Source organism: Pelmatolapia mariae, linkage group LG20 (genome assembly GCF_036321145.2).
Source record: "Pelmatolapia mariae isolate MD_Pm_ZW linkage group LG20, Pm_UMD_F_2, whole genome shotgun sequence".
In the NCBI taxonomy this organism is placed as follows: domain Eukaryota; kingdom Metazoa; phylum Chordata; class Actinopteri; order Cichliformes; family Cichlidae; genus Pelmatolapia; species Pelmatolapia mariae.
The window spans coordinates 27,887,450-27,910,790 of record NC_086244.1 but is presented as its reverse complement, the minus strand read 5'-3'; the positions used below and the strand labels follow the sequence as shown (position 1 = coordinate 27,910,790).

Below are 23,341 nucleotides of genomic sequence, written 5' to 3'. Positions count from 1 at the left end.
AGTTTAGTTGCAGGAAGATGAAGCCACATGAGAAAAGCTTCTAAATTTTTGGAGGTTAGCCAGGGCAATAAACTATAAAACATTCCAGGTTACAGAAAACTAATATGATTATTTATCATGGGGTTGGCAGATACAAGAACAGTCTACAAGCCGTATGCATTTGATTTTGACATTTTTAGTAAGTTATTCATCTTTCCTAAAGGATAATTATTTCTAAAACTGCTTAATATTGTGGCCTTACTACCAAGTAAACAAGTGCATCCCCTAAAAACACGGTAAAAGCGTCATTCCTCCTCATTCTCACACAGTTTTGGCATTAACGTCCTCATTTAAGCCACAGTAACTGTACACAGATGGGAAAAAAATCTACCTCGATATGCATACCGCAAAGCCAGATATGAGCGATATTAACTTTTAAATGCGTGGTGGGGATGATCAATGACACAGGATATGCATTTCGACAGATAGCAGCCTCACAAGTCTATAATATTGTTTTTTCCTTCACCCATCACTACAATCTAATTTATTCTGAACAAAACTTTTGCCCTTATTGAATCTATAGATTATAAACATAATGTGTTAAGTCATTTCAGCATAAACAACAGAACAAATGAGACGCACATCATGGTCTGTTTCATAAAAGTGGTTATTTTAATTTCCTGTTCCCTCCATCATGTTTGTACAGATCCGAATGCTCTTCAACCAACAAATTAAAGTTTCTGTCTTCTTTCTTGTAGACAGACATTTCATCTTGATTTGTGTTTTGCCAGTTTAGTGCCGGAAGCCACAGCAGTTCCAGTGAGAAACACAGAATAGAGATTGCTTACATCAGTGGTCCCAGCCGACTGTAACATCAGGATTTTATCTACTGGATTAGGTCAGCAGCACACAACACTGAGAGAGGCGAAAAACACACATTTAAACACCAAAAAGCTACATATACCTTTACTTTAAACACGCTCACTCGCTCACATACACTCACATACACACGCTGATATATACATACACATATGCACAGTCACTCGGCTAAGTTTCGAGAACGACCACACACAAACACCAGAAACCAACAGACACCAAAGTAACACCACTGACAGTACAAAAATCAAAAAATATCTCAAAATATACATTTATTATTTACAGCTCAAGTATACACCCTGTCACTCTTACTATAGATATTCAGTGTGAATTTATCAGAATGTACATCGATATGTACAGAGTAAATACACTGTCTTAAATACTATAAATATAACTATGGCTGGTCACATAAAGATTATCTGCACGGTTGAATAAATGTACTTTTACTTTGCTATTGGGAAGTTCATCTTAGTAACTGAACTGAGTTAACCTCGTTAACACGTAGACAAAAGAGACCCTGGAGTTGGAATCTTTGTTTTCAGTAAGAAATCGATACCTGTATCCAGGCTAGGTTTGGACCAGAGAAGACATTTTCCCACTTTGCTGCAGAGTTTCAGTGATTTTTATTGTTAGAGGGAATCTCAGCTGTGCTTTGTCATATTACGGCCACTCTGCAGCCAGTAGCGCTGATCGCTGCTAATTGTAGAGAAAAATATAAGCTTGCCTGCTGTTGTGCTTTCTTCATATAGGACCCACTGCATTAGCATTAGTTCAACATTGCTATCTATGTATTGTGCATATCACTTTGTAGCTTCAGGTGCTTTTGTAGACTTATGGTGCAGTTTAATTTTTTATGAGGATGTATTTCAGTGTGCAGCTTTATCCTTTAGTGGAGCCTTGCAGGATGCAGCAATCACAGCTATATTACTGACATGATGTTTAAGTTTCATCTCCCCTTTCATTCACAATGACTTTGTTGCTTATTTAGACATAAAACATATTTTGTGCTTACCCCAAATGTGCTTTATCCAAACCAAACCAAACCAAAACTGCTTTTTTAAATATACAGGTTAAGTGTCTTTACCTCAGCTTAAGTGCCATTTGCATCACAAACTGTTGGACATATAGTTCTCATGCACAGTTTTTACAGGAGGCCCTGTCAGCTGCATTTTAGCAAAGTTAAGTTGCAGATGTTAATACTACTCTTTTGTAACTTGTATCTTTTTTATCCCCTATATCATGTTTCCTTTAATGCTTTCTCTCATTAAACTCTTTCATTTTCATCATGGACAGAGGTTTCTATGAATGAAAGACGAAGCATCATTTGAAGGACAGGGCAATAGATTTGAGCTGTATTGTTTTAATACCAGTCAGTCCCAAGCAATGCATCACAGCCATTGTAGGTCATCAACTAAAAGCAAGAGCCATGCTGTAGGGGGTACTGGCCATCGTATCATAGGGATTGCTTAGCAAAATAGGATGCAGGGTAATAAGACCTCTCTGCTACTGGCTACCACAAAGGGATGACAGGGCAAAATTTTACATAGTACTTTTGACAAGATGCCAGATGATGAGATTTAAAATACTATAATTTTGCACTCAAAGATAAATGTCTTTTAGAAGATACAGTGGACTAGATGTTTTTGCCTTGTCATGCATTTCTGTTGAGCCTTGTCATCTTAAACTTTTAGGCCCCTATATTTACTTTGCTCTCTTTTCTTTTTTACATGTGTGCTTAACAAACAACTCCAAGGTCTCCCCCTAATTAAAGTGCAAATTAATATGATGGAACATTGGTCCAAACTCTACATAATAAAATCATTAAATAATCAAGGGAACAAAACCCCCATAAAGCCTAAGGCAAACAGACAACACAGAATCTGTTCAGGCACCGAACAATGTGGCTGACTGTGCTTCACACTACATCTGTTCAGTCTCAAGTACTGGTGTTGTTTCAGGGAGGGGCCACAGGACAGTGTCATTGGCTCCTCTGCTGGCCAGCAGAGTCACCCAGTGGTGAAAACCATGTATTACCACTCACTGCAAACATTTATATCAGAGTACATTTCCACATTATAATTCTAAAAATATGCTATGATTTGAGATTACACAATAAAATAAATTAAAAAAAAGGTTTCACTTTCACACCTCAGATCACAGAAAAAGACATCGAGGTGTAGTTTGTGGTGCTTGTGAAATTATATCTCTATAGAGTGGTCACAATTCGAGGAATGTACAATTCAGTTGGAACGTAAAATACCATCCACTCAGGGATGACATATGATTAATCCACAGCACAGCATGGCAGTGAACCTGTTATTCAATGTACAGGTATAACATCAGAAACATATTCTTGAAGGGCATCAACCGTAAAATGTCTCGTCTGTTTAACCGAGCAAACAGCCGTGCAGGTGGAGCAGACAGAGCGAGGTGTCTGCTCTCCTCTTCCTCCTCCACATCACAAGAGGATCTGTATCTATGGTGTGTTGCCACGGCTTCCCCTGGGCAACGCAGCTCTATTTTTAAACCGGCAGGGTCACCAGCAGCTCTCATTCAGTGGCAGACAACACATTTGTGCATGCAATTACACATGCGCATCTGGACGTGTACACGAAGCCGAAACTCACATTTCCAATTCCTCCTCTGCATTCGCCTTTCTGACAATGAGACAGACAAGCATGAAGCTGCCCTCTGATCAAACACACGTCGCCGTGCTTATTCTTGCTCGTGCACTGCCGCTGCTGCCCTTCTAAGGCTTTAATTAAAACAGCATGATTAAAACAACTGATTAAAATGGAAAAGCTTTGTCTATGCCATCTAGGTCTGGAGCTGCACAGAGACAGTGGGAAGTGCTTGCTGAGGAGAAGGATCCTTTGAAAGGAAAGTGCTGCTCTGTGTTAAGGCTCAGAGATGCTCTAACGATAGCAGGCGCCTGTGCTTCTGTGTTCATGGCATGAAGAGGCAAAACGCCGCCCCTTGACTTGCACTATTGCAGTGTATATGGACAATTTACGGTGACATCTCAAACTATTGCACGACATATATGTACAGTATTCTACATCAGTGGGGGAAAAACAAGATAGAAGGAGATCCACATTTGAATGAAGACACTATTGTGACTGGTTATTATTGCTGATGTGTGATAGGCACAATAAACTTAAAGATATAATGTGCTTGTAACACTGTTTACGCTATTGGAATCAATTGTTAGATACTGCTTTTTTATTGACACATTTTCTAGATAAGAAATCTTCTCATACCGTGTTGCAGATCAGGACAAGATGAATGCTTTTCTTCCGTCTCCTTCCATCCTATCCCCACAAATAACAATCCTTTCCAGGTGAACTAAAAGAAGCATGAACTGATGAACACACATTACAGTTCACTACAATGTAAAATATGTTAGCATTACAAAAAACCTTAACCTGAACCAGAGCTCGTTACCCGACAAAGCCTTTGGACTCTTCTATATTTCATTTGGCTCTTTTTCCGCCCCATCTCCTGGCAGATGGAGATGGTTGTCATATCTGTTTGGTCTCACGTTCCCATGAGCTCTTCATCATGGCTGAGACTGACATGCAATTAGCGGCACAAGACAATGAGAAACATAGGTGAAGGGTAATGGAGCAGAATGAGGGGAATAGAGGGATTTTGCTCTGGTGGTTAAGGTGTGATGAATGCTGCAAGTGAATTTTCTCTCCTTTTCACTCCCACTGCCTCCCTCTCTGTAAGCAGGACTGGGGTTTAATGGAGGGACTTTTTACGTCAGTGGATCATAGCTCAGACTCGGGCGAGCCGATGTTTTGGTAGCCCGTCTTGGTGCTGGTGCCGTAGTTGGTGTTGGTCATCTCCTGGGTGCCACCGGGGCCCAGGTAAGCGCGGTGGGCAGGCATGGGAGAGGGAGCCTCGCTGGGGTTCTTGCTGAGGATGAAACGCTGTTCGTCCTGCTCTTCCAGGTTGGAGATGTCCTTCATCATACCTTTACGGTAGGAGACGGAGAGCTTGTTGGAGCCATCTGAGATTAGGCTAAAGTGGCGGGCGATGAAAACGATGGGTAAAGGCAGCATGGCAACGACAATGAGGGCATAGGCCATGGCTAAAGCCCAGGGAGGATAACTTTGGAAACGGTCCGAGCCCTGAAACCAAAAGAATTCAATGAGGATGGCCGACAAAAACAAATGAAACGAAGGGAGAGATGAGAAGAGGTGAGGAGAGAAAATTAGATAAATTGCAAGAAGAGAGGGTTTGGTCAAATGTTTCTCAGTCAAGCAACTTCAGTGCTTCTGATTACTGACCTCAGCTTCTACCCAGGCATTGTATCCTGCAGGACTAATGGCCATCTCGATAACAGTGGCACAGATGAGCACCACCAAGACAGCAGGGGACACAAACTTCCACATGTAGAAGTAGAAGGAGTATGGCCTGAACCCAAGCATGTCCTCCAGGTCCTGCATAAACCTGTAACAAGGTAGAAAAGATGTCTCAACAAATATACTCTGAGTAAAACGGGGAAAATATTGAGTTTTTTGGTGAATGTTTTCTTGTGAATGAAAGAATGACTGTGCAGTAGTATGAGGGTCTAGTCTTCATTTTACATATCCACGCAAATTACCTCTTAGTTCCATAGATCCAGGCTACAGAGATGTTCTCCAGGATCACCACCACAATGAGGGGCAAACCAGCAGAGTAGTCATCAAACATTGCCACAAAGTAATTCCCTGAACGCAGCACGAACAGTAACCCCAACAGGAAGGCTATGATACAGCAAACCACTGAGGGAGGCAAGAGGAAATATTGAGTTAGAATCATCAAAGGATAGAAGAAGAATACAAGCAGAATCAGCACCTACCACACAGAATCTCTTTGCGGATCTTGAAGGCATCCAGTATGGGTGTGGTGATGCCGGTCATGGTGCCGATCATGCTTCCCAGGCCCAAGTTAATCAGCATGAAGAAGAACATGACGGACCAGAAGGGACTGGCAGGGAAGTGAGTCATGGCCTCTGTGAAGGCGATGAACGCCAGACCGGTGCCCTGAACTGCCTAGAAGATGGAGAGATATCACCCACTTAACATTATTTATGCAGTGTAGCCATGAAGGTGATTTATAAAGAGTTCATAAAGATGCACTTTGAGCGGGATAGTACATTAAGCTTAAAATTACAACATAACAGAGACCAACAATCAAATTATGCAAGGCAATTGCTCTTGAAAATATTTCCAGGGGCCACTCAGTGATCTTAACTAGTAAGAGGCACACTGAAAAGCTTTAACAACATTAGAGACTACACAGGGGTAGCCAGGCAGGTTATGAGCATATTAGCATAACACAGAGATGAGTTATCGTCTCTCTGAGAAAGTTATAGCCTCTGGACTCAATCTAACAAGGTCGTTTTCAAGCTAGCGCGGAAATCATCTGTAAAGTAAGGAGTAGCAAGATGAATTTGAGGGTTTAAATTAAACTGATGCAGCTGGGGAGGCAAGGTAACATACTGGTTTGAGCTCAGGGGATCAGGCTAAACATGCTCAAAACCAGTGATTCACAGGTAACCATGTAGTGGCATCAGGGTACTCTCCAGAGTGCAACTCATAGCCTAAACTAACTGCATAGCAATATTAATTTGTATCCACTTACACCAAATAAATGCCTGTAGAGACCTGAAAACCCACAATGATCCAACAAAACTAAATAATCTGCTGTATTCTGTACGCTTTATCACCCAAGTATCATATAGACTGCCTGGACTTATTTTGTCATTTTTGGCTGTAAAATTACAAAACAATTCTCATATTTAGGGAACCATTTGAAGACAGCAGTACCTTGTGAATGCTTTGAGCTACGATGATACATTGAATATTGCTGCATTTTGTCTCTAGCACAAATGGCAATGGAGTTATGGTGGCTTTAAAAGTGCTTGTAAAATGGGTTTGGCACCAAAAAGAGAGTTAATCACAACAGTCACTGATCATGAAATAAAATCACAACCTGAAGGTTATTAAGCAGCTCATAACAACCAGCTACTTTATACTCATTATATAATAACATAATAAAGTACATTTACTCTCAATGGTAACGCTACCACAAATTTGTCTCTGGCTAACAACATAAAAGGATCATTTGGTCTCCTTAATAATAATTTACCTTCACCTGCAGCCACTTTTCTCTAATCTCTAAACTATCCTTCGTGTATTTCATTCAGATATACAATCAGATGATCATCTCTGCCTCGAAGATTTATTCCCGCTGACCTTGTTCAGTTCATCCTCCAGGATACAGGGGTCCAGGCCCAGCTGGGCAAAGTTTTCCTCCTTCACTGTCTTTATAACTGCGTACATTTCTGCGTAGTCCTGGGAAGACAGGTGGGAGAAGTTGATGTGAGGAGGGATGAGCTCTCTGCTCAGCACACCTGTGTTTAAGTAGCCCAGGATCTTCTCTGCATTCCTGCGCATGGGTTGGAGATGTAAAGAAGAAAAACATGTTAGTTTTCTATCTGAGATTTCTGAGGTTACATTTGCTTCAGTGCGACGCACTTACTCGACGACACACTTCTCGTTCATGACATTGGCCTTGAACCCCAGCACAGCGAACACTACCAAAGTGGCCAGGATGGAGGTAAGAAAGTTGATGATTGAAACCAGTGCTGCATCAAAGTGGCAGTTATTGTCTCGCTTGTTGTAACTGGAGAAGGCGATGACGCCGCCAAAGCCCAGTCCGAGGGCAAAGAAGACCTGCGTAGCTGCTTCTCTCCACACCTGTGGTTCCAACATCTTCTCCAGCTGGAGAGACAAAAAGAGGAAAAGATTGCAAAGTTTAGATAATATTTCATATTTATTCTAAAAATCTCCAGGACATTATTATTTAATATATTTAACATATCACGTTTTCATTGGATGATTTAAATTAACATATCCAGCACCATAAGATAAATACATGAACTGACTACACTATCTTTTCCTGCTGCATGTGGTTACCCTGTAATGATGAATATGAAGTCTGCTTGGAATTTTTTATCCCATATTTATGACCATGTTATGTGGGTTTAAGTCTAAATTGGCCATTCAAAATGTTAACACAGCAGCCACACTGTACTTGAACACAAAGGGAACTATGAAACCTCTACAGAGAGTTTTCTTAAATCTGTTGTACGTATCTGTTGCCATAGTTTGAGAAAAGTGGATGTGCTTATGTATGAGGCGGCTATAAATCAGAAGGCAGCAGGTCATCTACTAATTGAAGGTTAGTGGTTTGATCCCTGCTGCATGTCCTCCAATGAACGAATAAGTGTCCTTGGGAATGATACTTATTTGTTGATTGGAGTATGAACGTGTGTGAATGTCAGATAGAAAGCAGTGAATGTATGTGTGTGAATGGGTGAATGCTGCATACAGCTCTTTGAGTGCTTTAGTAGAAAAGTGCCATATAAGAACCAGTTGATTTACCATTTAGTCCTGTTCACTGTAAGTGGAAAACTTAAACTTCATCTCAGCTCTAATGAAGCATATTCTCTCCTACTCTACTATAATATTCATTTTGGAGCTAATCAGTCCCCAAATTAATGCACATTATGTGATCATACAAAGGACATAATAATGTAAATGCATTTTCTTCCACAATAAGTAAGGATGCTGCTCTTATTTTTGACCTTTCCTTTTCCACTACCTATTCTGGCTATTTTTGAATAATTTTATCAACACCAAACTGCCTGTATTACAAAGCACTTTGCTGTCATAAACTTTCACCACTAGAGGGAGCCATCAACCCAACACAGAACAAGTGATGGGCATTCGTGACATTTTCCTGTGAGAGGATCTGAGTACGTGATGCTAAAACCATCAGCCACACATGGCTGAACAGCCTGCGTGGACCAAATGTCACTTAGAGTGTCACTTGTCAGCAGGGTGACAGGAGAAAGCTTCAGATTTTAGTCTGTAGTCCAACATAAATACATTCTGAAAATGTTCCCTTTTTTATGTGGTCAAATGAACTCTGACTGTCCCTCACCTTAGGGGTGAACATGTGAGCGATGCCATCCACTGCTCCCTTCAGCATCAAACCTCGGACCAGAAAACAGAACAGCACCACATACGGGAAAAGAGAGCTGAAGTACATCACCTAAGAGAGCGAGAAAATCAAGTACATTAACACTGTGTTTCCATGGATATGCATTAAGAGGTCTTACACATAGAGGAAGATGTGCAAAGACACACACACACACACACACACACACACACACACACACACACACACACACACACACACACACACACACACACACACAGTGTTTTGTGTTCGCTTGGCACTGAATCTGTGGACTGAAACATGAAGATGAATTTATAAAGTAAAATATTTCTCCCTGCAGCATTTCAGGGAATCGCTACAGAACTGGCTATGATAATTAGATCACCAAGTTTAGGGTTTAAAATAGTGTGTCAGAACTTGGCGATCAGCTCTTTGTTGTGCTTTTTCCTACTGAGACGCTGGGCTGGATGCTGCTGTTGCGTATGACTCATTCCCTGGATCAAGATTACAGGATGTTGTTGCAGTTGTTGCCAAACTAAGAATTTTCCATCTGCATCCTGAAACACTTTTTGTTTGGTTCAGTTTAAGTTTATTAATGTTGCATGTTCCTTTCTTCCATAATATGGATGAGATCCCAAAATAGACAAGTGCTGACAAGAGGCTTAGCATCTTACCTTCGCCTAAAAAACAACCCCAAACATTCTCTGATGAGGATGAAACACTGAATAAAAATAGAAATTTCAAGTTGTTTTTTTCAAATTATTTTTGGGCTTTATTCTGGGTCTGTGTTGTGTATGACTGAATTCAGAATCCTAATTTCAATAGTTAGCAGGTTTAAGCCTTGTTTTGTTAACTCAGTGGAACCCTGTACCTTTCCAGAGGACTGGATGCCCTTAATGACAGCCAGGCAGACCATGATCCAGGCCACCAGCAGGGACAGGGTCATCTTCCAATTCAGACCTCCAGTGTCGTCGATGCTACTGGTGATGTTAAGAGCCTGACGGTACCAGAAGTAAGTGGTGGCTGAGCTCTTTTCACATTCTGGCTCCACAACTGTAACAGCAACAAAAGGGAAGACAGGGAGGGAAAAGCACACCGATAATTAAATGCATCCAGCGTACTTTTAGAATAGAAAACCTGACAGATTCTTTAATGTTTTATCTTAAATAAATACATTTGCGAAAGGCCAGAAATGGAAAGTTAGTAGCAGTAGCTACAAAAAATAACACAGTATGAAAATTATTGTTAATCTTAATCTTATAAATATTGCATTTACATAAGAAGTATTTTCATGATTTTTATAATTACTTTGAAGGAAATTCCTTACTTCCTTGAGGAGAAAATGCAGTTGGCTTTTGCATGAATTTTCCAAAATAAGTGATTTCTTCATAATTTACAGCCAAATATTTCATGTTTTTGGTTTTATTTCATGGTAAAACTCTTTTAATAAATGGATTTGCACTTACAAGCTGAAAGGCGGCCCTCCCACTGTTTCGAATGAAAACAACTCAAAAAAAATAAATAAATTGAAGATGCTGATAGCCTAATGGTTTATGTGCACACGCCACATAACTGTGGTGTCTGCAGTTTGATTCCTGGCCAGCTGACCTTTGTTTCATCCCCCCACCCCCACACCACACAAACTCACACACACATCTCACGTTCTCAAGTACATGCAAAAAGTGACAAAAAGTGTTTAAAAATGGCCTGTTAATTAGGAACAGAAGTGCAAAAAACTGCAAGGTAATGATTAGTCAGCTGACATAAAATTAATTAGCAACTGCTTAAAGAACAGAAAACATTTACGGGTTCCAGCTGTTCAAAACTATGAAATCCTATTAAAACCTCTTTCTTCACACTTTGAGAACAAAATGGGTCATTTAGAAAATAATCAGATTATTTGACAGTGAAAATCATCATACAACATACAAATATAGCTATGTTGAAACTCTGTTGCAGTAAAATGGAAAATAAAGCAGAAATAAGTTAAATCGCATATCAATTATGTATAAGCAGAGCATTTATTTATGTAAACCTGCTTAGTTACAATGCTTTCTACCTTTGGAAATAGTTAACATCACTACATGCCCACTGATTTTACAACCATGAGCAGAGTCAGGATCCTGCCCTCTCATGCTAATGAAAGTTGATGCCTTTTCTTCTGCCAGAACCTGCGTGTGCCCCAAAGACTACCAGCTGCCAGCCATTAGAGCTACTGACCCTCAGACGGGTCATGCAGTCTGACAAGTGCCGCAACAGAGCTGCCATGTAGCATGAAGCACAAAGCCGGCCCAGCAATAGAGACAGCACAAACACTTATTTGCTAGACGTCTGCCGAAACACTCCTGCTTGACCGCAGAGCCACAGCAGAAAGCTGCTTCAATGCAAAGGCATCCTGCTAAGTGCCGCGTCTGCATCTCCTGCTATAATAACTGAATATGAAATTACCTCGTTGGAAACTGTAGTATTTATTTATTTTTCTGTGCTCTGTGTCATAGGGCGTAAAACAAAATAGCATTCATGTGGACAGTTGTTTTCTGCTGTGCGTTTATGTTCAGCCTTCTGCAAGTGTTTAGTGATTTAGTGGACTGTTCACTCACCGGCTTGAGTTCCATTTCTGTGGATGGGGCATTCAGCCCAAGGCAGTGGATACTGAAAAGACTGGAAGAAGTAGAAGATACTCCAGCCAATAATCACGTTATAATAGAGGCCCACAAAACCGCAAACCTGAAGAAAAATAAGATAAAAACAGCAACACTTAACATTGTGAAAAACAAATCACACAAATCCAGAATGTTTATGCCATGACTCTTTTTCTTGAGTCATGGCGTAGATGCAAAGCACACAGCTTAAATTAGAGTGCATATAAATTATTGAGCTGTTTGCTCTCAGCAGCTAAAGCTCAGGTCCTCTATGAGGAGGTATTTATAGCTCCTGATCTCCCTCTGCCATATCCGAGCTGCCACACGCCTCATTGCCCCGGGCCAGGTCTTTCCATCTCCGCCTTTGCACTGGATGGATGAAATCACTATCAGGAAGAGAGTCAAACAGAATCACCGACAGACTCATTTGCTGACTGGCTATATTTTAAGCTGGTAGCACTGATGGGTCACTACTTCTGCTGCTGCTGATGGGAATAGTTTGTGACAGCAATCAGTGCTGATCTTTGCATGTTGCTCTCTTTAATGCAACAAAAGGAAGTAATATGAGCAGGCAGAGGGAGTCCGGCACAGCATGTCTGTAGTCTTAGAGAACAATGAGCATTTAAAGTGATGAAAATCATTCTTTAACAGAGTTGTATAAAGTGCATCTTGGTCATTTGTACGTCTTCACAGGCTGTTAATCATGATGCAAAAGCAGCACAATACTCAATTGCTTTTTAAATAAAGCAGTCATAAATAAGGCTCACTGCCTTTATTAATCATTGGGTTTTTTTATGGATGTATAATTGAGTAAAATTAATAATAATTAAAAAAAAGATCAACTCAGATATCATAAAATGACCATTAGATTGGAATATCATCTGTTATTTATTGTTTTACAGTCCGGTGATTCACTACGAGGTGGAAAAAATATGTCACCAAATTTTCCACTAACAGTAAAACATCAAATCTTAGTCGGTCATAAATAAATTTGCATTGGTCCAGTGGTTAGTCAGTGAAATGTTTATTTAATTGGGTTAATTTAGAAAGAGAAGCACAAGTATTATCTATTTATATTTATTTCTTTTAATAGAGTGGACTTCATGCTGGATACAAGTGTAAGTCTTTCATGGCAGAAAAACTCATGAGAAAATCATGACCTTGTGAATTTAATAAAAATGAATAATTCATGAAATTTCATACAGGCATTCATGAACTCACCAGAACGGCCCCTCTGATTTTTCTTTTATTGCCACCGTGACAGAGACATTTGTGGTTTGACCTGAAATGTCCACATAATTACTGGATGGATTACCACTAAGTCCCGATTTTGACTTCTGCGGGGTATCTTTGTAAAGCCTACAACGTAACCGATTTCAGTGGCCGACATCATTGCCCCTGTGCATTATATGTTAATTAGTCTGTGGTCATGTTTTATTTGCAGTGCCAGACATGATAGAAACAAATAAAACGCTGGAATGCTTTTTCACATTCCTTTTTCCACACATCCATTCTGCTTCAGCAACCTTTCTCCAGGAATTTGCTGACATTTGTGAGTCTTTATTTTGCTACTATGATTATTAATCTTTGTAATGAGGCTTTGGTTGTTAGTCTCTCACTGATAAATTCAAAAACTGCGGTGAAAGGGTAAATGCACAGAAGGAATCGCCAACACACCAATCACAATATTTGTGGCCTGCTTCAACCCTACATGCAGTAACATTTCTAGGGAGGTGTTGTTGACGTCAATATGTCCTCACAGAGCCACTAACACAGTTGCAAGTTAAAAGTGACAGGCATCAGTGAAGTCATTACTTATCACATGTAAAGCCTACATGTAAACTGAGTGTGAATCGGAGGTCATGTTAAGTGACATAACCCACTTACCATCAGGCTGGAAACCCCGATGCCGCCCAGCCTTGGGTAGACGTAGTTCCACACACCAATGCTGCCACGCCTGATCCTCTGACCCACCGCCAGCTCAAGGAAGAACAGTGGGATGCCAATGAGGATGAGAAGAATCAAGTATGGCACCAGGTATGCACCTGAGAGAGACAGAGAAAGAGCAGGGGGAGGATAATTGGCTGCAACATGCACAGATTCTTTTGTGTGTTTTTTAAATCTATGCACAGCGAAGGACAAAAGCTCAAAGCAGCAGAGGGGATGTTGTTAAATTTTTCTCTCTTCTTTTCTTGGATCCTATTTTTGGAATCTATTCTTTTCATCTTCAGTGCCCCTCACAATTTCTTTTTCTTCCTCTCACTCCTCATTTTTAACTTCCATTCATTCTGTCTGATAGCTCCATTTTCACAAAGGGGGAGCGATGCGGGGAGAGCAGCAGGCACTCACAGAAAACAAGTCACGTCCAGTCATGCTTACGTCAAGAAATGAAGGGGCACCATGGTGACAAAACCATTCAAAACCATAGAGGATGGGTTAGCAATGGAAAGCTAGAGAGAGCAGCCTGTTTTCAGACTAAAAACAAACGCCGGTGACGTTTGACTCAAATAAAATTTCTGATAACATCGGAAGTGGCTATTAGAGGTAGCAGCAGACAAAGGGAACAAAGACAAGAACACAGTGTCGTGTTACACAGTGGCGTGGAGAAGTGGCTGATGTGCTGAGCTCTTTTTGATGTCTATGTCGGGCAGCAGACACACGGAACAAGGAAAATGTGGTGAGATAAAAAAAAAAAGCCGAGATGACTGCTTTAGCTTTTGTTTTTCCTTACATACATTTCACCTGAGCCAAACCAGTGATAATCCACACTATTTATATGCTTTTGACAAGATATCAAACCACTATATATGAAGAACACACTAGAAACCCCATATTTAGGGATATGGGTCTTCATGAGCAGGTTCTTGGAGCAGATAATATGGTACCGATTTCTTTCTTAATATAAAAACAGAAACTGTTTGAAGTAAAAGCTAAATATAAACATCCACAAACACAATGAATGTAAATGCTTCCACACAGTTAAACACTTAACATTCATTCGTGCTGGTTTTGTTTGACCACCTGTGGGAGACTTTAAACCGACTTGCCAGCCAGCACTTTGCTCCACATCATCACAACGCCAAAGGAGGAAATATCTTTCGGAAGTGTTTCACGCCTCCTGTAGAGTTCAAGAGGCTCTGAGAATCAGTGCCAAGGTACACTAAAGCATAAGTTTTAATGCTCTAGTAGTAAAACTTACGCTTTACTATACCTTTTTTAATTTGTTACAAATGTATTTTGCTGTGTCTCGTATACATTTAAGTGTGTTGGCAAATGGTAGTCCCTATTTGCAAATTTCAAAAAATGAGTGATATTTGCTGAACACTGCGGTGATGATATGAGTTTATCCTGCATTTGATTATAAGAGAAAACAGTTAAATTGTGCTGAAATGAATCCAAGTATGACTACATTCAAAACATTATTTAAAACTTGAGTTGTTGTATTATTTTTTTCTGTAAAGACAAACGCAAGCATATTGCAAATAGTAGGTTTCACCATGAGGCATGAGCTCAACAACACAAATTAATTATGAATATTATTTAGGTGAAGTATGTAAGCCTAAAATTTGTTTTTGTTATGAAAGGCTTGACTCAGAATATTAAGAAAGTGATGGAAAACTTGATAAAGGAAAAGAATTAGAGACAGCTTGTCATTATCATGGGGACAAGCCCAGACAAGACAATGCAGCACCTCCCACCAAGTCAAGCGTCAGCGGGGACAGATACTCATTAATGTGCACAAATATGCACACACTCTGATTAATACGAGCAAATGCACGCATACTCAGATTTCGCTTTGTTATCACACGTTTCAAATACCCTCTCTACACACACCTCCCACACAAAGCACTCACGATGTCTGAAAGCCAAGGAAATTAATATTTACTCTTCGACTTCCTCCATTTCAGTCATCGCCACCATCTCATCTCATTATAATACCAGTAAATCACCCTACCTGAGAGACAAGGCTGAGAAATCTGCTACAAAAGCAAACAAAACCTAAAGTGGAGGATCTCGCAACATTATGCCAGACTTCTCAGAGCTCCCTCGTTTCGGTGAGGAGAGACGACCTCGTCTTGTAGCTGCTGACAGCACGGATTGGCTAAATCTGAGAAACATTGAAGAGACTGTCCGTCTGACTACAGCAGAGGAACTGGGTCAATGTTGTCTGTGTGTGTGTCAGATGCAACAGGAAACACTGCTGCTGTCTTGTCTGTCCTAAGTCCTGGAAGCTAACCTATAATAAGATAATAAGATGTATCAGTCAGAGCAGCAAAGCTTTACACAACAACTGTTACAACTGCTGCTGTTCACGAGATGAAAAGCAAAACTGTGCTTCAATCGTCACAGCAAACGCCTCATTAAAATCACATTTGTCTGTGTGTTCAAACTCTTGCTGCTAATTGTTTTTAATCACTTCCCCAGATGACTTATATGGTGTCCCTCAAAGCTCAATATTAGGCACACTATTTACTCTGTGCATCAATATTTTTACTGTCCAGCTCAGCTCGACATTACAAGCACGTCCTGACCAATAAACATTTATCCTTCATTTAGTCAATACTTTTTGGGCTGGACTATTACAATTTTTACTCTAAAAGCTCTCTGAAAAGTCTTCTGTTGATCCAGAACACCGCAGCGAGAGTAGTACCAGTAGGACCAGAGAGAGTAAGTGTATTTCTCCCAATCCAGACTGTCTTTTAAAATCCATCTCCTCACATACATACTTTTGAATAATCAGGCCTCATCATATGTTAAAGACCTGACAATACCATAATTATCCTAATAGAGCACCTTGTTCTTACACTGTAGGTTTTTCCTCGAGTTTCTAAAAGAAGAATGGGAAGCAGAGCATTTGGCTTTCAGGCCCCTCTTCTTATGAACCATCTCCCAGTTTGGATTCAAGAGACAGACACCCTCTCTACTTTTAAGCTTTCTCTCCTTTTTGATAAAGTTTATAGTTACGACTGTATCAGGTGACCCTGAACCTTCCCTTAGTTATGCTGTGATAGGCTTAGGCTGCCCAGGATGCACTGAGCATGTCTTCTTCACCTTTTCACTCTCTGTGTGCATATACACCACCACCACATCCAGCCACTAGTTTTTTTTTTTACATTTTGGCTTTTCAGGGTCTTAACCCTACAACATAAAGTGTCATATGGTGACTGTTGTTGTGAATCAGTGCTATAGAAATAACTCTGAATTCAATTAAATTCAATAATGATTATATTATAAAAAAAAAATATCTGTGAATAATATAAAAGTATGATGTTACAAGACCTATCCATGTGCTAAGTTGTCACTCAGCATTAAAATCTTAAAATCTGCTGAAGAGCTGTGGCTTGACCTACATCACTTTATGCTGAATAAGTTGCTCAGCAATGGTAATTTCTAACTAGGCAGTTATACCAAAACAAGGCAACCACAACAAATGACTCTGACACCTTCTGCACTGGACTGAATTCTTGTACTTGCACTATTTCTTGTACCTTATTGCCTGCCTGAGCTGCAGCACACCTTCAAGTTAGAGACACTCGCTACTCAGAGACACATTAAAGCATTAATAACATTTATGACAGTTTTAGTTATTGTGGTTATGCGGATAAATTTTATTGCTGTGATCTTGTGTAATTTTTCTCAGCGCTCTTTATCTTAGACTCAATGATATTTATTGAATGAACAAACTCAACCAATTAAGTGAAAAAACAGGAGATAAATTTGTTGAAATTACTCGCATATTTCGTTCTGTGATGTGATGGAAATGAGGGATTTATGACAGGAAATAATGTAGAATTATTATTTATGTCAATCATCAAACGTGAGCATTGTTAATCAAATCATATTTAAGCAAATAGTTTCCAGGCACACACAGGGTTATGGACAGGAGTGAGGAGAGCAAACAAATGCTTAAAGGTTAAAAAAAAATCAGTGAGTGCTGTTGAGTTAACTACTCCCATCTGGCCACTTATTTAATGAAATATTTTACAGAACTAATAAAAAAATCACTTTAACTGCCTTGGCTTGGCACCTCCTGTTAACATTACTCAGCACCCTGAAGGATACATGTTCACCATGGGTGGCCTGTTTAAAGTGAAAGCCAAACCCAGCAAATATTATTTACTCCAACTTTGGTCACAAAAAATGTTCAGGTTTTTCCGCTTCTATCAGACAGCCAAACCAAATTCATGCACACATATCCATCCACCTACCCACACTTTTTTCTAGTGCTGAGTACGCAGGATTAAGCTACAACACACCTGAAAGATAGAGACATCCACTCCTCACAGGGACTTCAAAGCTTCAACACTATTTACGAGAGTTTTGATTGTTGTGTTCGTGCGTCTGAATGTGGAGACTGTTTTGAGTGACGGGATTTATTACTGTGATCTTGCGAACATGTAATTTATTCTTAGCTCTCTTGTAATAGAGAGCTTAACCTTAATGAGACTTCTTGAATAAATAAACTTACCTAACTAGGTGGGACTTAAATTAGCTGAAATCACTCACATTTTTCTGTCTGTGATGTGATGGAAATTAACTTTTATGGCAATCACTAAATGTGAACATTGTTAATCAACTCATATTTGAGCAAATAGTTTCCAGGCAGGACTGTGGAGAGGAAACAAATACCATGCTTAAGTAAAGGACAAAATATAAAAACAGTGAGTGCTGTTAACTGCTCCCATCTGGCCACTTATTCCAGTTCTATGAGACAGCAAACTAACCAAATTCACGTATTCATCCACTTACCTCCACCATTTTTCTGACACAAGTAGGGAAACCTCCAGACGTTCCCCAGACCCACAGAGAAGCCCACCTGGGCCAGGATGTACTCCAACTTGTTGTTCCATGCTGGTCGGCCATCCTCTGCATCTGGGTCAGGAGAAGGCAGCAGGGCCTTTACTGGCGCAGTAGAGCCAGGACTTAGACCCATACTCATCTGACTGCTCTTATAGTCCATGGGGTGCTCCAGAGACAGCAGGTCAGCCACTGACTCAGTGACCGGCTCATTGCTGTGCTCCCGCTGGGTCACCTTGGTGTTCTTTGGCATGGCTGCGAGACCGGGGCGTTGACAGAAGCAAGAAGATGAGAGCCAGGAGAGAGAATGGATGGAGGCTGGCAAGTTTCCAGGGGATGAACTTTGTGGTTCAGTAGGTCTGCAAAGAGAAAAAACCCCCAAAGTTTTAATCTAACCTTTCATCATGATTGATATAATGATATTTTATGTACAAAAATCCTTCTGGTAATTGTTCATCCATCATTACTTCTTTTTTTAAGCAATATTTTTTGTGAATTTTGCACAATGAAGATTTTACAGAAGGAAAATCATACAGCACAGAACTGCAGCCAGAATCAAGCTAAAACTGGCATTATGATTTTCTTTAAAAAAAAATGCAATTAATTCAAGAATATAAAGAAGAAAAATTACTATTAAAAAATAGCTAGTTTCAGGCCTATAACGCATCACAAGACCAATTCAGGAGCCACACTAATGGAACATGACATAAAGCATGTTGCTTCAACTAGTTTCCAGAACTCAAAACGTTTCTAAAAACAGCAGCACTTCAGAGCCATGAGGCATTTCAGTAATCCAATTCATTATGGTGAATGAGGTACAAAGATTGAAACACAATCCATTTCACAGCAGGGCCCATTTTACTAAAGTTGGGTCATGTGAATAGGATGACCAGCAGCATGCAGCCTGTCTGTGTGACTACTGGTTTCAAGAAAAAGCAGTAAAACTAAAGCCTCTGAGCAGATTTCATCAGTTATTAGTGTCTGTATACTTTTCTTCTTATTGCACAACTTCAAAATCTTGTCTACATGTTATTTTAACATTTTTGATGTTGTACAGATCGAGCACAGTGCAGCTGTAATAACTTCTTGTGTTAATTTTTCAGAGGCCCTTCAAAAAATAATCCACGATTAATCGTATGATCCTGTGTACTGTTCCTCCATCAAGAGGAATCTGGTGTTAATTACAGTGCAGCATAACGTTACTTTTTTTTCCCAGAAGATGTGAGTCTCTTGGAATTGCGCTAATATTAGCCTATCCATCCATTCATACAAGGGTCCTAGTGTATCCCAGCTGTCATATTATTATAAATATTAAGTAATTTAATAACAAACCCAAATTTAGCATTACACTCTCATATGCAACAATGGACATTTATGCACTAAACATCCTGTTTACTTCATGTTTTGTTTTTCTATGGAAGCAGAAGCAGTACAGAAACACAGCACAGGATCATTAACACTTCAGACACATCCACCAAACAAGAGCAGGAATACTTGCCCACTGTTGCATATTCCTGCAACACCTTTGCTTGCAGCAGAACTAGTCTGAAATCTAGTGGGGTCATCTTTCCACAGTTAGCCCCACAAAGACACGGTGTAACAGGGCAAGCACTTGTTTTACTGTAATTATGTCCCGAGCTTTTTTGACAATGAAAAACTCAGCTCAAGCAACTCAGCTACATTTGTAATCAACTGAGGGCTAAAGTAAAAAAACAAAAAACAACAGCTTGTATGTATGTCATAATAAGTCACTGATGATTCAAGCATCTGAGTATTAGTGGTGTGGTACCGGTGTTAGTCTGGACTTGCCCACAAAAATTTGTTTACCTTCACCTCCGTTCCTAAATTGACTGCACTTTAGTCAGATATTCAGTCCGAAAAATGACTATAAATATGAAGTGATTTGGTTATTAAGTTTAATAACTAACCCAGATTGTTAGTTACATGCTTGTTAGTTACGTGTGTTACACTAAATAAGAGAAAATTACAGAGGTCTGGTAAGTTGAATTTATCTTGCGGTCTCACAATGTGCAGCTCTTAATCACCAAAACTCGTGAAAATAAAAAAAGGGAGTAAAATAAGTGAAGATCTGCCTTAAACTATACCGAATGTGTTGAGTGAAATAGCTGCCCTGCACATGACGAGGGGTGGTCTTTGTGTCGGTGATCTACTCCTGCTATAAAACACAGTGGGAAACCCAGTAAACACCAGCAACCTAATTCTTTTAAAATTAAAATGTAAATTTGTGGCTGCAAGCATGAAAGCTCAAACTGACATGCTTGACCTTCAAAGACTGGTGTGAAAATCACAAGAAGACACTGTGAGAAAGTTACCCTTTGCTGTAAATGCCAAAAGAGCAGCTAAAGGAGTAGTGGATGACTGAAACCAGACCCTTAAGGCAGACCCCCTCAACCCCCCCTGTCTCCTACCCCCTCTTTTGCTGTTGTTTCGCTGTGTGGGATGAGTTTGATCTGACTTTTCACTCTGGCAGTTCAAGAACAGAGAATAGAAGCCAGAGGTGTTTGATCTGAAGACAAAACTTCTAATCTTAAAAAACAGATGCACTCGACTGAAATCAGAGCTGGTCCTGTATTCACAGCGACTTCTCAAAGAATAGTTGCCAGCCGGCCAGACTCTTAAGCCCATCCAAAGTCTGAACCAGTAGCACGCACATCAAATTCCTCAACTGCAGTCACGACACGCAGCAGCTCGGAAGCTGAGTGCTCGAAACAGATCCCAGAACAGCGGTGACCTTTCCCACAGCGGTCTACAACTGCACAATACTGACTCATCATCAGACACTCTCTGAATGAGGTGTGAAACAACAGTGTGCATGTTTGCAAAACAAAATTATTTTTTGACTCAGCTGCAGTTTTGGCACTTGCAACCTGGAGCCCTGCAAGAATGTCCACATGATGTTTTTGCCCTATTTTCCAAACGAATGGAAATATTGGTATAGTTAGTAACAAACTGGCCTAATTTCTACTTATGGGTTGGGATGATGGTGGTCTGTTAGACACAAATGGCAGATAGGATTGTCACTGTGACCTACTAATAGCGTGTGGTGAAAGTTTTCGATGTTGTTGTAGCAGTGCACAGCAATTTTCTGGGTTTCACAGTATGTGCTGACACAGATGGTGCATTACAGAGACAGCAGGACTTCACATACAGTGCAAGACACTGTTACAGATTATGACTCAGTTGTCAATCACCATCTGAGGGAAACAAAGTGACAAGAAGTGTTTTTGTTTCTTTCAGAATACTTTGAAAAATGATTGTGCTTGCAGAGAAAACAGAACATTCATGCGAAGGATAATGTGCTGCAGACTTAAAGCGTTTGCTTTCCAAAGGAGTGATGGCAATAGACCCCTGTGGCTCGTGTGTGTGGCTGCCTCCTCAGAGGCAGATGCTTGTTCCTGCTTCTTCTTCCTGGAACTGTATTCCCAACTCTCCTCAGACAGTTTTGTGTTGATGATGTAACAGCGCAGGTTCTCTACAAAGATATGCTCCACTTTTATCTAGTGTGGTTGCTAAGCAATGGCTCTTCCTGCAAAACTGAAATCCCATCCCTGCAGCATCAGTGGTCGCCTGCCTCTCCTCTCACCATCTCAAATGGACAGACATAATATGCCCTGAAGGACGGCTGCAAATAACACAGAGCTACTGTGACAGAACCGAGGGAAGGAGAGAGCGGGAATACTGAAGGTGACAGTTTGTTGTGGGATCTGTTGCACTGTCAATCAGGCAGCAATCACAAACTGTCTCACTCGCAGATCTTAGATTTGAGTCATTTCTGGATAGAAGATGGTGTCACTGTTGCATTTGGTTAGATGGCACGATGCCATGCAGGGACCACGAAACTGATTCGTTCCTGAACAACAAAGTGGCAGAAGGTGGGATCAAAACATCACCTGTGTGGCCATGTTCAAGCATCCTTCAGGCACGTTTTACACAGGCCCGTGGTCATAAGCAGGAGAAGTAACTCTATACGTGGGTATAACCTCTGATACCTTGTCAAGGTCAAACCAACCACCTTATAATAAAAATGCGGAATTGCAAATTGCACCGATGTAAGTCAGCAGATGATCCGCCTCCCCGCAGAATTTGTTATATTTGAGTCAAATTTGGACACACATGGCGCGACAGCGTCAAGCGCAGGGGATTAATAAACGACGCACACCGTGAATGGCGCGGCGAAGCCACCATTTGTCAGGTGATGTGTTGAAAGCTGTCGCTCTTCTCTGTTAAATGACTTCAAGTAGGATGTTTTTGCAACTGTGCAAGTGCATCGCGACAATACAAAACCATTTACTCGTCTCAGAGCTACACCATGAATGCATTAATAAATAACACAAAAATGGTTACCGGATTGCGTTTCTTACCTTTTGCTGTGTGTAGAATCGGTTAGAGCGACTCACTGTGATAACATACATCCAACGTACGATAAACTATCTTCATTCAGGCACGGTCTCCGTATGCACCATCTCTGCGCGTAAAGAGATGCAAAATCACAGCTTCCAGTCACATAGGGCGCATGGTGCGTAAAGTCTGACGCAGGAGCTCGGCGCCTGCCACAAGTTTGGGTTCCTATAATCACATTAACTTGAGCAGGTAACAATTTATTGCAACCGTTTGTCTCTCTATGTAATGTTCTCTAGATCTGAAAAACACACCCGCTCACACTTTTGGTTTCCACGTGGTTATGGCTGTGTTGTGGAATAAATCACCCCCCAATAGGATGGAGAAATTACTATGGTAAGTCACGACGGTGTCTGACGCAGGTTTGACTCATCCGCTCGTGCGCACGTCAGCAGTTGATCCGAACATCTGCAGTGGTCCCAGGATGTTAAGATAATAGGGGCGTCACACAGGTAGCCTTTAATCAGATGGATCAAAGGAACTGACTGAATATGCTAATGTGCAAATTGTCTTTTCCCCCACACTCTTTAAAGTTAACTGGCACAGTTCACTGCTCAGTTGTCTTTGGTCCTTACCTAACAGGCGTGTCAATGTGCACCCACAATTAA

General features: G+C 40.6%; 1 protein-coding gene across 1 annotated transcript; it reads right to left on the bottom strand.

Annotated features, from left to right (window-relative positions):
- Positions 1 to 634: 634 nt before the first annotated feature.
- slc6a17 (solute carrier family 6 member 17) lies at positions 635 to 23,017 on the bottom strand. The gene is made up of 12 exons (XM_063463526.1): positions 22,697 to 23,017; positions 18,267 to 18,673; positions 13,404 to 13,561; positions 11,475 to 11,601; positions 9,746 to 9,927; positions 8,857 to 8,967; positions 7,390 to 7,631; positions 7,104 to 7,296; positions 5,705 to 5,897; positions 5,468 to 5,627; positions 5,151 to 5,313; positions 635 to 4,991 (listed from the first exon to the last, which is right to left on the bottom strand). Exons 2-12 carry the CDS (start codon positions 18,565 to 18,567, stop codon positions 4,629 to 4,631), a joined length of 2,193 nt encoding a protein of 730 aa, XP_063319596.1. The 5' UTR covers positions 18,568 to 18,673; positions 22,697 to 23,017; the 3' UTR covers positions 635 to 4,628.
- Between the last annotated feature and the right edge of the window lie 324 nt (positions 23,018 to 23,341).